This window comes from Psammomys obesus, unplaced genomic scaffold, assembly GCF_907164565.1.
Source record: "Psammomys obesus unplaced genomic scaffold, mPsaObe1.curated_primary_1811, whole genome shotgun sequence".
Classification (NCBI taxonomy): Eukaryota; Metazoa; Chordata; class Mammalia; order Rodentia; family Muridae; genus Psammomys; species Psammomys obesus.
In genome coordinates, this window is record NW_026586550.1 from 9,536,339 (window position 1) to 9,554,595 (window position 18,257).

Genomic DNA, 18,257 nt, shown 5'->3' on the forward strand with positions numbered 1-18,257 from the left:
TATGCAGAGCGGAGGGCAGTAAAGGTTGTAGTGGCCACCTCTTGTCCATGTCGTTCTTGTGACAGATTTTAATCTTTGTTTCTTGACTGTAAGCTTTATGTCTTACACATTTCTTCGCAGTTCGGAGAGCTACATTAGTGTCTTGTACAGTGTGTTACACTTGTTAGTAAATCTGAATGGGCCTCTGTTGCTCAGTTTTAGTTGAAAGAAATTACCTTTGTATTCCCAGTTATTGTCACATTTCTCTCATCTAGCATACAGTCTAGTTAAATTTGGATTGGATTGGATTGGATTGGATTGCTATTTGGGAAAGCTAGTCCTTTTTTTTTTTTTTTTTTTCTGAAATTGGTTTACTAGATATGCCTCTTCTTGGTGTAAATGCTTTCTTTTCTTAAAAAAAAAAATAGTCCTTAGTGTTCAAACTCTTGGTTTTAAATTTGGTGAACGTTATGCAGTTTCCCATGATTTTAATGACAGTAGTTGTCTACATATCTTAACAATTTTGACTTTGTCTTGTGACTATCATTTTGGAATTAAGTGGTTTCAAAACCATCCATCTAACTTGGCAGTAAAGTTTTGCACTTGATGCTTTATGAAAAATAATCATCAGTTTGTTTTTTTTTAATAGTGACATAAAAGCACCAGTTCAAGCCTCAGCATCCTCATCTGAACGAGTATCATGATATAGCCAACTCACATATTTTATGCAGGTTTTAAAGAGACTGTTGAAACAGAGCAACATATACATACTGCAGCTGTGCGGTGATGTTTGTTATTTATGCTGTCTGGGTAGATTGTTTACTAAGAGAAGGCTTAGAGGAGGCTAAGGCAAGAGGCTGGCAAACTTGGCCTTGTTTTCATAAATGATTAGTTAGTGCCTATGTTAGGACTTGCCAGCCATATGATCCCTATTGCTGCTGTTGTGCAGAAACAGGCATAGATAGTATGTAAACAACCAAACAGTTGAATGTGCAGTTTGTGTTTCAATAAAACTTATCAAAAATAAAAAAAAAAACAACACACCTGATTTGACCCATTAGCCATACATAGTAGATTGTTCATCATACAGACTGATGTTGGAAAAAAAAAATGAATGTATCCAATAAATTTCATCTTTATCCTCAAGATTTTGACATCTAAAATAAATAAGATATATAATAAAAATATAGAACTTTTATTTTGAGGGTGAATGTTTCCAAAAATATATTTCAGAAATCCTTATGGTAATGAAAACAAGTGTAGAAATCCATGTGTAGGTAAATGGAAGAGAGAGAAATTAAACTAAAATTCTCTGAACTAAAAAGCACATTCTCTAGCGAATTTAAACCTTAGGCAAGAAATGTGGGATTATTCTATAAATTGAGCATTAGGAATCATTATTTACAAATATACAAACAGAAGTTAACTTGAGTTCTTAAACTGAAAGGAATTTCCAGAGAATCCTTTCTGCTGTTAAAATGTTCAGGAAAATATTCTAGAATTCTCTCCCTGGTTCTGGTGCCAGTCCTATGACATGGTTTGGTTTCTAACTCCAGCAGTGAAAGAGAAAGCTAGTTAACACAGTTTTCATTGCTTCATTCATAATTAATTCAGCAAATACCCAGTTGAGCATCTAACCGTGCCAGCCATTGTATTAGGTAAACATGAACACAACAAAAGTTAATGCTTCTAAGGATATGTGACTTTTTGAGGGTAGTGGGGGATTCATTTGAGTGTACAAGAAAACAGCAAATGTGATGATTGTATGGGTTCTGAATAAATTGTTTTTTTTAAATACATGAAATATGGATAAAACTTAGAAAGTAGCTTTACATCTTGTTACTAAAATGCAACTCTATAAAATGGATGATATAAGCTCCATAGTAAATTTATGTTGGTTCCAGTAGAAAGAAGAATCAACACTGTAAAATATCAGATTCAAATCAGAATCTGCACTTTTTGAGTACTCTGTTGTATGTATATAGTTAACACAGCAATGTACATAGAGGTACACATTTCATTAAGCCTTACCCTTGCCTTACAGTGGGAAATGAGTAACTTTCCATAACTCTTCACAGGTAAATCACGGAAGGATAGGATTCCAGGTCAGATCTGAGTCATTCCAAAAGAGCATTCCTGTTCCTTTCCAACTATGCTTTGAATGTTTGAGAACTACAAATGATAGGGGTGTAAGATGAAGTCTACTTCCTCCCCAATTCTTCCTGTCCACTTGTTTCCCTCTCTTGTCATAGGTTTGTTTACAAATACAACGTGTAGATCCATTACAACGTGTAACCCATTAAATAAAGATAGCCGATTCTTTCCAGGCTGCAAAACTTTTTCAGAAGGAATTCTAGATATGGATCATTGAGTTTATATTTTGTAAATGAAGCTACATTTTGATTTTTTTTTTTTCAAACTGAGAGAAAACCATAGTGTTTTGAGTGCATTTCTTAATTTGGTTGGTAAGGCTTCCTTCATATATATATATATGCATACCCTTACCTATTAAACTTTTAGTTTTATACCACAAGTAAAATTATTCTTTAAAAGCAACTTACTATTTTTGTTACAAAATGTATGTCTGATAATTTTTAGACTTTCTACCTTCTAAAGAAAAAAAATAAGTTTTGCAAGCAAACTGTAAAATTTAAAAGTATTCCATAATTTGAATCATTATGTAGTTATTTTGAGAAAAAAAAAAAATCCGAAGTTGAAGTAAATGCATAAGTAGGGGAATATGATTAGGATCTTAACTTCATGGGTTCTTCTGTAAACCTTTTTTTATTGTAGGTCAGATATTTAAATACTTTAATCAGCGTAAAATATTTGACAACAGTAAAGCATTGTATTTCTTTACACCTAAATTTTTTTTCTCGCACATTTTATTTTTCACTTCATTGATACTGATACTTAAATAACATAAACTTACAATATATACACACATATTTCCTTCCAGAACTTGGATGGTCCTAGGATAAGAATCCCAGAAGTCCCCATTCACCAAATTTTGTAATCTTCATTCTTAAATATGACATTTTATTTGTTTGTTACTGTGCTCAGTTTCTTTCCTGCAAGATCCACAGCCATCACTGCCCACTACTGAAGTCTTCCTTAAGTGATTTGTTAGGGAAATATTCAATTAGAAAGCTATCTGAGATGAGTGCCCTGACAACTGTAGAAAGTGATCACTGTGGTCAAGATTTTACTAGTACTAAGAAACTACTCTTCAAAATATTTGAAGTATTTGAGAGGCTACATTATTACATATTGTACTAATTAAGCCTCTGCCTATTAAGTAATTATAGTTGTGAGAATAACTGCTCATTACTTTAAATGAGGTATGAGTCACATTTATTTATATAACAATTAACTTTTTACAAAACAAGGAAAAGGTTGGAGATATAGCATACCTTTTTACCTTCTGTTGGCAGTTTTTCTGAATTAGTTCCAGATAAAGTATCAAAACTTTTCTTACCTTTTTGACTGTTTTACCCTCAAAGGTAGATTTGAACCTACTGCTATGATATAATTTATAAATCTGAAACTGCTCTACACTGCTGACATCACTGGTAAAGTAATATGATTCTTTGCAAAATTATATCCTAAGGTAAAAGTTTTAACTAGTAGATGGGTTGGAAATAAAGCACACACAGGAAAAAAAAAAAAAAAATGGTAGGAAATTATGGGCCAGAATATATTTCTCAAAAGGTTCTGTTTAAAAACTTGATCTTAAAGTATTTTAAATAGGACAGGAAATATTTAACACTGACTGAATGACTAGGAACATTGGCTCAGCTGTAGAATTTGGTAAATTTAATACATTCTGTGTGTTTTCTACTCAGTCAGGTGTCCAGTGTTAATTTACACACTGTCCTACAAAATTTTCACATATATCCTGCTTTTTTTAGTAGCTTTGGGGGACATTGGTCTCTTATGATAGTACAATATCAACTTATGCCTTAGATCCTGGTTTCACAAAGTATACATTTGAAAATCAAAGGAAGATAATTTTATCTGAAGAACAGCCTAAAGAAAGTTATCAGCAGTAGTCAGGTGGCCACTTAATTTAGAACATTTTCCTCTCTATGATTCTGTCATTCACATGAACTTAATCTAGGGTAGTTTAAGATCCATAAAAAAGAACTGAGAGTTAAAGGAAAAATCTGTGGCTCTTAAATGTATGCCACCCAAGATTCAAATGGTGTCTTCAAACAAACTCTACCATGTTTCCATTATTGTTAGAATAGTTTTAAACACATACACAGAGGTTTCTAAGCATGTTTATATTCTGTGTAAGATCAGCTAGGAAAATAGAAGAGACAGAGATTGAAGAAGTTCAGGAAAACAAATCTAGTAAATATTGCTTTTAATCATACCTGCTATGCCTTTATCTGCTAGAGAACCGAGGTGCTCACTTCTGTTTTCATCTGCTCTCTTGCTATTGTCCACATAAAGATACGTGACTAACTTACACATTTTTAAAGTGTAAAGTTAACCTCTGCTTTTTTGCTTTGAGTTCTTCTTTATCATTGATTAATATTCTTAGTTTTGTAGTTAAATATACCTAAAAATATATGCTGTCAGAATCAAAACCACCATAAACTAATGTTGAGGTTTGAAAGTTACATGTGTCTTAGTAGTAGAAGTACAAGTTGTAGTCTCTAAACCCTATGGTCCTTTAAAATGTAACGAGATAAGATACAGATACCTGAAAAATCAATTCAGGGTGAAAGGTAAAGTGCCAGGAAGTTAAGTTTTTGATCACTCTCTTAGCTGAATTCCTATAACTTGTGCTGTTCTGAGGATACTAACTTATGGCACTCATCTTACATGCTTGTTTTCCCCAAAAGGCAGCTAGTTCTTTGATGCAGACAGGACTTCCTGTTTCATCTCAAGCAAGTAAAGCTATGCCTACCTTACAGTAAATATTTGTATAGTTAAATCAGTTTGTAGATGCCTTTTTCTGATGTTGTTTCATCTCTTTTAACTAACTTTGACTACTTTTATAAGTAAAATTCAGAATAACAATACATTTTTAAACAATATTTTTACTTTGAAAATGATACTTTTTTCTTATTATATTTGGTGTGTTCAAACTGTTTTGTTGAACCAGTTTATGTCAGATATTAAGTATATGGCCGTGGCCAGTCATAGCACTTTGTCTTTCAAGAACTGTTTGCACAGCCACTAGTTCAGAAAAACCTTTCCTGGTCTAGGAGATAAGAAAACAGAGAAGTTGTAGACTGACATAATTATCAACAACCCTATTACCTATAAATGTAAAAAGGTGGCTGCAGATGACTTGTCCATTCACCCATTTAACTGGTGCCCATACGGTAGGTGGCAGCACTTAGCAGACTAGAAGTCTTGAAGCTTCTTCACAGAACTCTTTTTCACAGTTTACCTTGTCTTCACAGAAAATAGGAAGTAAGCATATAATGAAAATGTAAGATTTAAATAACTAAGGAAGGTTCCTAACTTCTCTGAGAGTGTGATTCTCAAGGTGGGCTCTTTCCTTGTAATGTCTTTGTCTTGCTTTAGGAAGACTAATGCTGTTGTCAGAAATAGTTCATACATCTTCCCATTCCTTCTGTTTTCTGGAAGTGTTCCTAAGTATTTGGGAACATTTAGCAGTGAGTCTGTCACAGGGCTGGAAGTTTTCTTGTGAAGTCATCTGTAGAGTTCTGTATTGGCATTACCTTTCTTTTCCTGTTTTTTTTGTTTGTTTGTTTGTTTGTTTGTTTTGTTTTGTTTTGTTTCATAATGGTTGATCAGTTGCATTGATCTTCCTAAACCACCTTTTGATTTCTCTCTGTGGTGTCCTGATTTCTCTGATTTCTGCTCTGGCCTTTTATTCTTTTGTCCTGTTTGCTTTAAGTTGCTTTTTTCTCTTTTGTTTTTTGATTGTGTGTGTGTGTGTGTGTGTGTGTGTGTGTGTGTGTGTGTGTGTGTGTGTTTGTTGGTGAATGCTGAAAGGGCATTATCTTAAAGCCTTCACTTTTCTAATACATGTAATGCTATATCTTCTCAGTATTGCTTTACGAAGTGCCCATCTAGAGAATCCTTTCTTTTTGGTCATGCAGACAGTCTTTGCAGTGTTGTCACTTGTCAGCTAAAGTAAGAATTGTAATACAAGTATGAAGAGATAAAGGAGAAAGTTTAAACACTGCTCTATGCCTCATGTATTTTGCAGTCTTATATTAAGAATACAACATTGTGATTCAGGGGAATATCTTTTTAGCAAAAGCATCTTACTGGGTACTTACTAAGGGCATTTATCTACTGTATTTCAATACAAGAGTCCATACAGATAATACTGACATGAAAAGGAAATAATAATAATAATGGAAAGAAAACTAACTTTTATCAGTGATTAATCTCATTAGCTTCCTTTGTTGATTTGTGTTTCTGCATTTGTGACTGGACTGTAATGTAAGGTGATAACAGCTAATCACCTTTATTACTTAAATTTGTTCCTAAACAATTTATATTAGGTTAAGCTATATGTTTGTTTATATTTTCAACCATTTTGCGGAAACTTGTTTTAACTCAACTTTTGATAATCGTAGTTCAAATATAAATGAATACCCGGACTGGATAGTGGGGTAATCACTCAGCATACATAAAATCCTAGGTTCTGTCCTCAGTTCCACATAAAACTAGGTGTGTGTATACTTGCAGTCTTATCATTCTTAGCTACATAGTAGCTAATTCAAGACCAGTCTGAGCTACCTGAGACCCTGCCTTATTAATATGGATGGGATGGATAAACAGATGGACAGACAGACGGATGTATACATGGGTAAAACCAATACCAGTGGTTCATAAAAATAATAGTTAACCTTTATTAAGTGTCTTCCTCTGTTAAGCACTATGCAACCTACTCTTCATTTATCACCACAGGGGAACTTTATACATTGTGAGGGTACAACCATTCTTACTTCATCTTCCTATTAAGGATTCTGAGATTTAGGAATTGAGTAGTCTCTGGTCATGTGACAAAGTAGTGAAGTTAGGACACTTACCCATTCTCTCCAGGGGTCTTACAATATTATATGTATATCTTTATTTTTAAGTCCCTGTTTTAACACATGTTATTCCCAGGTGCCATATGCTCCATTCCAGAACAGATCATATGTACATGGTGGTTCTGTAACAAAATACCAGTGAGATTGAGAGCTGTCACAGTTTTTAAGTATACTGTTTCTATTTTTAAAATACATTCTATGATGTTTGCTCAACAACAAAATCAGCCAGCTAAAAAACACTTAAAATCTCACATTTTGCAGAGATTGTCTTTATTAGAAACCATGTTTGGCTGTATTGATTTAAGTAAACAGCCTGTTAGAAGTCACTACTTTTATTGTACTCTTAACTTACAAGTAGTTATCTTATCCTCCATTAACTCAGAAGAGGAAATTATTTTCTGGTGAAACTCAGTCTTCTAAAGAGACAATATGTTTGAAACATAATATTTGGAGCTAGGTGCACATTTGGCTTATCCAGTTTAATTCCCTACAAAAAGTGCTATGAAAGCTAGGTAATTTGATCTCCATCTTAAGTTATAAAAGCTCATACACATAGAACATAAGTAACTTGCCTAGTGTTTAGTGGTGATGAAGTGTATATTCTTAACCCATAGATCATACTAGGAAGAGATAAAGAAAAAAAAATATCTCTGCTCCCAGAATTAGCATCCTGTTGAGAAATGAAACCTATACGTGTAAATAGTGGCAAAAGTACTCTATACCCAATGTAAAAGATGATGTAGATAAGAAAAATCTTGAATTTGGGGAATCTATAGTACATTCATTAATGAGAAGGAAAGAAAAGACTAAGTGAAAACTATAGAAATTGAGGGGCTTGAAAACACAGCTGGTCATAATCTGATTGGCCTGCTCGTTGATCACCTCCCCCTGAGGGGGGAGCAGCCTTACCAGGCCACAGTAGAGGACAATGCAGCCACTTTTGATGAGAACTGATAGACTAAGATCAGAAAGGAGAGGAGAACCTCCCCTATCAGTAGATTTGGGGAGGGGCATGCATGCAGAAAGGGGAGGGAGGGTGGGATCGGGAGGGGAGGAAGGAGGGGCTTATGGGGGGATACAAAATGAATAAAGTGTAATTAATAAAAAATTTAAAAAAAAAAGAAAACACAGCTGGTAATAGCTATAAAATGTTAAGGCTTGGACATCTTTAACCAGGGTTTGTTTTGGTGGACTGACTAAGCTAAACTAGGTGAATAGATTAATTGTTGAGAAAATAAACTTTTAGGTATTTTGCTGAACTCTCTTTAAAAGGAAGCAGATTTGAATTAGAAACATCATGGCGCTGTAGAAAAAGAATGGCATTCAATCTATACATTTTCAAATTATACATTTTAAAATTATTCTCTTTTAGGTTCACATTTGATGCATAACAAGTCCCTTATCCTAGTGTAGATTAGAAATTATGTATATCGCATGATACCACACTAGATAATGTCTTAACACTACATCACCTATTAACAAGATGAAGCCATAGTCTTCTGGTAACCATGTGACCATGAGTTTCTTTGTTGTTGTTTATAGAACACTAATATCTTCAAGTTAGATAATCTCCATGCATTGGAGGCCAGGCTTGGTATTGGTCATCATTGTCTTCCCAATGCCTGCTTTACCATACCACTTTTATAAAAACGGAAAGAATGAAGTGAAATCCTTATAAGTATTGTTTCTAAAAATGATACATCATAGAAAATACAAAATCTCAGTACTAATAGTCTTCTTTGGTTACATATTTGCAGTATGCTGACCAAACTCATTAGAAGTAATGGAACAAAATGATATATTTCATTGCATTTAATATTGTGTGTTTTTTTTTTCAGCTTGTCTAATCATGACTTGTATGCTATATGTTAATTTTATTGAAACTCTTTAAAGTTTTTAAGAAGTTAAACTATCAGATGCCTCATTTTCCTCTTCAGTCTCTTATCTATATAAAGGTCATTTTTGTTTGGCTACTCTTAAAAGGGAGAAGATGTCAACCGGACACTAGAAGGTGGAAGGAAGCCTCTTCACTACGCAGCAGATTGTGGACAGCTTGAAATCCTGGAATTTCTGTTGCTGAAAGGAGCGGATATTAATGTATGTAGCAAATATACATTATACTTAATGGTATATGTATCATGTATGTAATTGTAGTAATTTGTCATATGGTTTCAGAAATTGTTTGTTGTAGGTATATAAAATAGTTACTTTAAATAATATAGCCCTACACAACCATTCCTTTTTTCCTTAGTTACTTTACGAGTTCTAAAGCTTGGCAAGTTAACACTGTAGGTAGTAAAGTAGATGCTGTCATGTAATAACTCATAAGACCCTTCAATGATAGGTTACACTAGCCTGGACTATGGGACAAGTGTGAGAAAGTCATCAGGCAGGAGCTGTTATCTCCTGACTTAAGCCCTCTATAATTTCAGGATTTTAGGAAATTGTTTTGGTGATCATGATAGTGAAAGGGGTAACTTTTCACCATGTCAGTTAGCCTAATTTGGCAGTCTTCTTTCGCCTCCTAATTGACATTTTTACCCTTCTTCCTTTCTGAACCACACTGACATTTCTATAATAGTGAGAAAGATAGTTTTGGAGAAACTAATGTATCACATCAGTGGCAGATAAAAGATTTGAGCTTAGTTCAGATTTTTATTGCACTCTGATTCCCGAGAAAAGATATTACATGTCGACTTGGGCATCTTGATAATTTTTGAGCAACCAGAAACTTTTCTCTGGAGGTGATTTGTACAGAAAGGAAAATAGGTATTAATTTTGAAATAGTCATAAGAATTCTCCAGTTAGATGTAGACAGGTTTAAAAAGAAAGAAAAGTAAATAAAGTTATGTCTTTGATGTTCTGTAGGCTCCAGATAAACATCATATTACCCCTCTTCTGTCTGCTGTCTATGAGGGTCATGTTTCCTGTGTGAAATTGCTTCTGTCAAAGGTGAGTTCATGTTCATTTTATCACTTGTCTTAAGACCCTTATTATTTTGTAACTGTTTACTCTAAGTGTGGCTGCAGGGACAGAAAACTAGAGGCAGTATCCAAAATTGAATCTAGAACAGTGTTAGTTATAATAGCTGGCTACAGACTGTTTGCATCCAGTTTGTGATTATTAAATATCTTGGCCTAGTTTCCTTCATAAGAAAATCTTATTAAGCAAAAGGAGTCAGCTAAAGTAAGCAAGCAGTAGTGATGTCGTCGTGGATGAGTACAGTTTACACACTGGCACAGGGTCATAGTCCACACTTGGAGTGAAATTTTGCATTTGTTTTCTGTGGTATATACTGAGAAATATATCAAAGATACTTTACTATACAGGGTGTCTAGTTTGTTGATGTGATTGAAATAGTGATGAGTCTGGGAGTTTTCTTATGTTTTTGTCTTTGTTAATATAAGCTGTGATACACGGATCCAGCCGTAGGAGCAACCACTTAGTAGCAGCCATTCCAGCTGTGTTATATGCTGTAAGGGACGAAATCTCTATAGAAACCAAGCTTGGATTTCGTGACCATACACAATAGAGAGTGATAGTCTCATTTCTACTTGGGTATCTTAGATTACGGCCTGCTAAAAGAAAGCAGCAAGGAAAAAGAAGAAGAAAAAAAACTAAATTAGTAAATGTGTATAAAGGTTTGTCAAGTGCCTGACACAGAATATTTATATAATCAGTAGAGTAGTTTTTATTAATAACTAAGACCAAAGGTGGGCTTTACATTTTTGTTGCTTCAGTTTTAATACAGCAAAGAATTAGGGAAGATAACGTACTTTATCTTAACACTGACTCACTACCTCCTTAGAGCTCTACAGCATGTCCTATAATATTGGTGTTGCATTCTAACCTTGGTTTCATATTGAAAAAAAACTAGGTATATGTAAATTGTGGTTTACATTCTTTTGTATTCTGTATGTATATTAACATTTTAAAATACCATATATTCCTATGAATAATACAGACCTTCAAAAACTAAAATAAATGAAAAATGATACTCTGCCATTTAAGTGAATCTAGTATGAGTGATCTCAAAGATTTCCATATGCTATCATTGTCAAGTTTCATCCCTGGGGATTTTTTCTTTCTTTTTCAAACACTTATTGCTAAAGGCTACAGATACTGATTAAAATTTTCTGAAAGATTTATTCCAATAGTAATAGGCTGTCTATAAAAGATACTTAAGCCCAGTTTACATAGACTTCAATAAAGTCTTACTAGCTTATGTACTATATGGTTGGACACAGTTTAATCCTAGATGTACACCACATAGCATGAACTTTTTTCATGTGTTCTTCCTCAGCGTTGACTGAATGTCCATGACCTATGCCTGTCATCTAGCTAAGTATAATAGTTAAAGAAATGGGGCCATGGACAAGGAGGGGAATTCATTCTTTCACTGACCTCTGCTCAGCAAAGTGTTTCGTTCTCTGAAAATAGAACCCTCTGGGATCCTTCTAAATAGGATTATTTACTAAATTCAGTGTGTTTTTTTACTCTTAGTTATTTCTTGAACTATAGACAGACTTTTTTTTTTCCTTTCTGATATACTTGTTTTTCTTCATAAGAAAACAAAAAAGACATAGTTATCCTAGAGCTAGTCACTGTTCTACATTCTTTAGGCTCATAATATGCTTCTTCAACTCATTTAGACCTGTGTTTTAAAGTTTCCATTAGTAAAGAATATTCTGGTAAAGAATTCCTAAAAAGCCAACTTGATTTGCATTATGGTGTCATAATAAATGCTTTATAAATATGTGCCATGTTGCCAGATTACTGAGTTGTCTTAACTAGTTTGTTATTTTATATTCTTTTGGGTCTATGCATTGTTTTGTTGTCAAATAAATGACATTTGAAAAATCTGTACTGGTGGCAGATTAATTACAATTTTGTGGAGCTGGTGTCTTGTGAATTTTTTTTAACATGTTGTAAAGCAATGGAGAAAATTTTAGTTCTGCATTCTCAAAATTAATTACTTTGATTTTATTATTGTATGAGCTTTTTTAATGGACATGCTATAGTTTTCTTAGCCAGTCTTTTTCTTTAATCAATAATGCTTCTTTAGAAATTATTAATTGCTAAAAGAGGGCTATCCTAACACATAGTCAAATATTTGTATTAAGTCATCAAACCTAGAATCTTTATAGATTCCAGAATTGCTCATGTTTCTCATTTCTTATCCAGCTAATATATATTTGTTAGCATAAGAAAGGGGTAAAATAATAAGCAGCAATTTAGAAACACTCAGTATGATCACAGCTAGTAAGTCACAGAAATAAAGAAAAATGCCAGAATCAAAACTGTATGTGCTAAGTAATAATTTATTCTCAAGTCAGATACCACAAGTGTTTATCTCTTTTTATGGATAAGGAGATCTATCTGCCTGAAGATGTAACAGATTTTAACAGATTCCAATATCTGTTCCAAGGTGTTTGATTCAACAGCCTGTGTTATCTCTACTACTTAGAAATGCCTTTGGAAACAATCAGAGCAGTTTTGAGGCATGAAACATACCTGTATATAGACATGCAGACTAATGTTTAATTGCTGGGCTGATAAATTAGAAAACTGCAGATATCTACAGATAAAAGACCTTGATTTCAAGACTAAGGTCTAGCCACATGTCCTTACCTCTTGTTTTGTTGGGGTTTTTAAGGGGAGTTGTTTTTGGTTTTATTGTTTTGTGTGTGTTCCCACCCACTGACTCAAAAGATGTTTTGGTTTTTTTTTTAATTAATGAACTAATGACTATATTGGATCATACAACGGGGAGTCATTAGATAAGAAATGATGGTGAACCCTGAAAACACAGAAAGTAAGGTAGAGTCAAAGAAAACATTTTCAACTGTATACTAGACAGGATTTTTACAAAAGGTAGGAGCTGCACCAAGGCTGCTCCAAGCTCAGGTACTTGGTATCCTGATCAGCAAGTGGCATAGAAGTTTGATGTGCTTCAGGAAGAAGCACAGTGCAAGAATCAGAAAGAAAAATTATAGTGGGAGTAAATCTAAGCAGATCTTAAAATACAAAATAAATATTAGCTAAGAGGAGAGAATTGGTAAAAAGTGAGTGTATGATATTGACACCCATGAGAGAAGAATGATGACTACACAGCATCAAGTATAAGGACCAAGATCACTATGCTTCAGCCTGTTTTTATCAAAGCAAAACAGACTGTGTAATCATGTGTCATTTAGAATAGTAATTATCTCAGTTGAAAAAAGTTCTCCCTTTTGCCCTAAAACGTCTTTGCCAGGAAATTCTCTGAAATGTGAGCAGTTCTATAAAAATATAGGCCAGGCTTCTATGATCTTAGTATTTGGGAAGTGGAGTCAGGCTATATAGAGAGTTCAAGACCAGTATGAGCTACTAATAAGTATACATGTTATGTGTGTCAGGGTTTGTTTTGGGGGTGGGGTTACAACATGTTCTGTGCCTTTGCAAGCCATGTGGTCTTAGAGGAATTCTTTTAAATAGACATGTTACATCCTAGCATAAGAAAATACAGTGCCATGAAATGAAAATTCCATTAAAATTTCAAGGCACCATATTCTTCCTGTATCTTAGATTGTAAAAACAGATAGCATATTTGTTTCTTTTACTAACTATTTTGCATTTTAAGGCTTTATTTTCTGAGAAGAAGCCCAAAGAAACTTTGTTTTCCTTTCTTATACTATAGCAAAAATCTTAGCTTCTTGAGAAGTCTACATGTAAGGGGAAACATGTAACAAGTCGTTATTCTGCATCTCTATTTTAGTGATTCACCACGATTTCGGATCACTCTGTAAGCTGTTTCTCTCATTTGTTACAAAATTGTTCTGCTAAGAAAATAAGCAAAGTCATCTTCTCTGTTAACAAGGATAGATTTTGTTTTTAATTGTTTAGATAGCTCACAAGTGTAGTAGGTTTCCTTATGGTTTTTTCTCATATGTACTTAGTTAACCATCTCCCTATTCCCTCTTTCTCACCATGCACCCTCTCCCCACTTAAATACTCTGCCGCCAGTGTTCTCTGCTCCCACTCAGGTTCACCTATGTTCTACTACTCATTTTTCTATTTTGTGTCCCTTTCTACTTTCTGAGTCTCTATACATATTCTCACATAAATACAACAGAAAATTAGGAGTGAGGATCCACAGTGGAGGGAGAGCATTTCATGAGCCTTGGTCATCTCAGTGCAGGATTTTCTAGTCCCAACCACTGATGTTTTTAATGAACATGTTCTGTACTTTCTATTTCAAGTCCCTGAACAGTTGAGTCACCAGGAATGTGTCTAGTATATTTTGTGACTTGAAGTGAAAATTAGATATATAAGATATAAGAGGGTGCCAGAAGTCTGCCTTTGTAGCACAAGCAAACAGATGAGCTCGGAGGGATAGCCATTTTTATTCAAATTATTCACTAACTCAAGCCTAGTAGATAAGTTTGGTTTCAGATAGTTTTAGGCACACTGACTCAAAGATTCAACAGTTGCCCTTCTCGGTTGCTTTATTTTAAGAAGAGATTGGACAACAAAGAGACTAGCAACATGCTTTAAAGAATTTACCCTGTAGAAAGTAAAGAACTGTTCTGATAGGTTTATAAATGCCATGCACAAATGTGCCATTTTAAATTTATTATTTTCATCCATTTAGCTCTTTCAAGCTGGGGTACATTATTATTGTAGATAGTTTCTGCTGGTGACATGTACTGTGTATTGTAACACCTATTTCTTCTCAGTTCTGCTTCCCAGTAGCTCTGGCTTTGAGCAAATTCCTTATCATCTCATCATCTCATTTTTTGTAACATGGGTCCAGTACTCACCTCATGCAGTCCATAATCTGATAAAGTAACTCATAGCTACGTAATATTCCCAATGTGCAAATACTTTTTGAGTGTTTAAAATCGATCAGGCCACTTAATTTATCCCAATAATTCTATGAACAAGGGATGGTGAGAAGGGCATATTTTATGGTTGGGAAAACTACACAGGAGTGGGGAAACTTGTCCAAGCTCACACAGCTGGTGATCTCTTAGTTCATTTTCTGCTGGTGTTTAACAAAATGGTACAACCTGTTTAATTTCTAATGAATAAGAATTCGGTTGACTTGTCTTTGAGGGCTGGGCAGTATAAGCATATGGTACTAGTAACTTTCAAGAGCCATTGTGCTTCATCATCCTCTGTCACGTTGGCAAGATTAACCGTCACAGGGCCACACATTCAAACCCGAACAGTTATGGACATCGACACCAGCTCAGGTTGTCTCCAGTGTTCCTCTGTAACCCACAGCATTAAAGCCAAAAACAGTGTGCTGTATATGTAAGCTATTTGCTGCAGTGCCTAGCACTATAAATTGTCAGTAAATACTATTACTAGTCAGGATTGATAGACTTATCAGAATAGGGAAGACTTGCTTCTATAGGAATGAGGAGTTCCTGAAACATACTTGATGTAAGAACTTTGTTTCAGGGGTCAAAAACTTAAAACTTGAAATGTTCCAACTACTAGAAGTGTTCAATACTGAATATCCTTGGAGAAAACAATTTTAAAGATGCATTTGTATTTATTCCATCCTATTTTCATGAAAAAAAATAATGTAAAACCTTCAAATATTATTTTTATTCTTCCTAACAAAAAGTTTGCATTAGAGACATTAACATCTAAATTCACAAGAAATAACAGAACAAATGCACATCATTATATTTGCACCTGGAAGTTAACAGTAGTCACTGCGTCCAAATAAAATGAAATGTAATATTGTACAACATTGGTCTTAATGTGTATTGGGGGGGCTGGGAGGATCAGTCTTACAGTCATAAGTTATGGTAGTTACTTGGAAAGCTTTTGAAGAACTTGACTCTTAAAAGCTAAGTGAAGTTGGAGCTGGAGAGAGACATCAGTAAATACTTGCTGTATAAACATAAGGACTGAGTTCAAGTTCATAGTATCCACATAAAAGCTGGGCATAGCAGTGCTCCATTGTAACCTCAGTTCCCGGGGAGATGGAAACAAGAGGATCCATAGAGCTCACTAGCCAGCCAGACTGCTAGCCATTTGGTGAGCTGCAGCTTTAGTGAGATATCCTGTCTCAAAAAAATAAATAAATAAAGTAGGACACAGTTAAGGAAGACATTCAACATTGACCTTTGGCATCTACATACACATGTATACATACAGAACACACACACATCCCAAATTTAAAAGGTTAAGAGTTTGTTAGAGTTGATTGGGTGGGAAGATAAAGAACAGCTGAGACAGACAATACCAGCAACATTTAGAACACATAGCCCACCAAATAAATAAAAACTTTCAAACAGTACTACATTTAATGTGTGTGTTATTCTCCATTGCACAGTGAATATATTGTTACAGGCAAGGTAGTGCAGATGGAAACTCCTAGCCATGAAGTTCAGAGACAGGCATTTTAAGATCTGGATCCATTGCATAAAACCAGTAAACAGATGAACCCAGTTAATGGTCTTTATGATCTGGACTACTCCAAGGAAAGTAGTACTTGTCCTGTTTTTAATACAGTATTTGCCTCCCTAGTTGTACATTTGATTCTTTTCTGAACCATTTGGATTATGATGTAGGAGAAACCATTTCCCTTCCTTAGGTACCGTACAACATAGTAAATATTTTCTATGAAGGGCCAGATAGTAAATACTTTAGAATTCTTGGACCAAATGGTATGTTTATACTATTCATCTGTGTCACTACAGCACCAAAACAGCCATAAACTACTTATAAATGAGTGAGCAGCTGGAAGTTTTAATTAGCAAAACTATCTGTCACTTAATTGACGGTCAATCGGTAGTTGAATTAACTTATAAACTGTCTTTAAAATGTTTCTTGAATACTGATGTAGCTCAGTGCTACAGCACTTGCCTTTAAATAAGCAGGTCGTTGAGTTTAATTGTGTGTGTGTGTGTGTGTGTGTGTGTGTGTGTGTGTGTGTGTGTGTGTGTGTTTTCATGTGTTCTCAGGTTTAAACAGATGAGATGATAGATTCTGTCTCTGTAAGAACTTTCTTTTAAGACATACAGATAAGTTACAAAAGGAAACTGTCATATCCTGACATTTTTTGCAACAAAAGCCATGGGTAATTTTCAACTAAATATGGCACAGAATACAGGACTATAACTGGAAACTCCTTTGCTAACTGACCTTAAACAAATTTCTTCTCTCTCTGAACTTAAGAATTCCAATCTACAAAATAGTTAATTAACAGTGCCTTCTTTATAACACTGCTGTGGAAAAAAAAAATTGTCTATACTATTATGTTAAAAACCTAGAACTACCAAAATGTAAGGGTCATAATACTGTTCAGTATTAAATTAGATGTCATGATCTAAGCTGTCTTTATATGGTGTATCCTGTACTTGCAAGTTAAATGTGCTATCAAGTCCTGTACCAGTAAATAAAATTTTACAACTTATGTAATTTTATGTATTTGAATGGTTTCTGATGTCACTAAATATCAAATCCATTTTTAGTAGTCTCCAAAATGGAATAGTATCTGTAAGTTTCTTGGCAATGGCATTATTTAAATACACATTCAGACAGTTGAAGTCTCTGAGTTTGCAGTATCCTCACAGTAGGAAATGGGGCACACACTGAGGTGGAGTGATAGGAAAGGGAGTTTGGATGCACATGTTCACTGCTGTAAGAGACTGATGTGCCTGAGCATGTGTGCAGCAAGGGTACAGTTATTCCTAAATATGCAGCTACACCAAGAGACATGCAGAAGGTTTTTTCATTAAACAGACATGTAATGAGCACTAGTGAATTTGAGGCAGTCTCCAAGGTGTCATGTTACAGAAATGACTACATTAAAGACCTTGTCCTAATGGATTGCAGCCTGAGTTTGTAAAGTTGTCTGTTACTCCAGTGAGGACAAAAGAGGAGTGGGGCTCAGTTGTAACAGAACCCCCTGTTATTGGAATCTAAGCAAGACTGGGTCTCAAAATAAAATGCCTAATGGTTACAGCCCAAGGCTAAGCCACTGGCTCTGATATATATACAGTACACATATAATACATACGTAGATAAGTATTATATATATAATATATGTATTATCATTAACCTACCATCTGTACCTTGCAAACCCTGTGGTCTTTATGGTTACAAAATGAGTATTGTACCTGCAAGGATTATCTGTTTGGAAAGGAGGATGAGGAAAGGGGCTGAGAATGTTTTTCTGGGCTTTTACTGGGGAAAGTAGATAGATAGATAGATAGATAGATAGATAGATAGATAGATAGATAG

General features: G+C 34.5%; 1 protein-coding gene across 1 annotated transcript in view; it reads left to right on the forward strand.

The window, feature by feature from the left end:
* Mtpn (myotrophin) overlaps positions 1–18,257 on the forward strand; it is a 34,735-nt gene that overhangs the window by 8,016 nt on the left and 8,462 nt on the right. The window contains exons 2-3 of the mRNA XM_055602121.1: positions 8,994–9,107; positions 9,879–9,962. Of these exons, the coding sequence (XP_055458096.1) occupies positions 8,994–9,107; positions 9,879–9,962 (198 nt within the window). The remainder of the gene's footprint in view (positions 1–8,993; positions 9,108–9,878; positions 9,963–18,257) is intronic.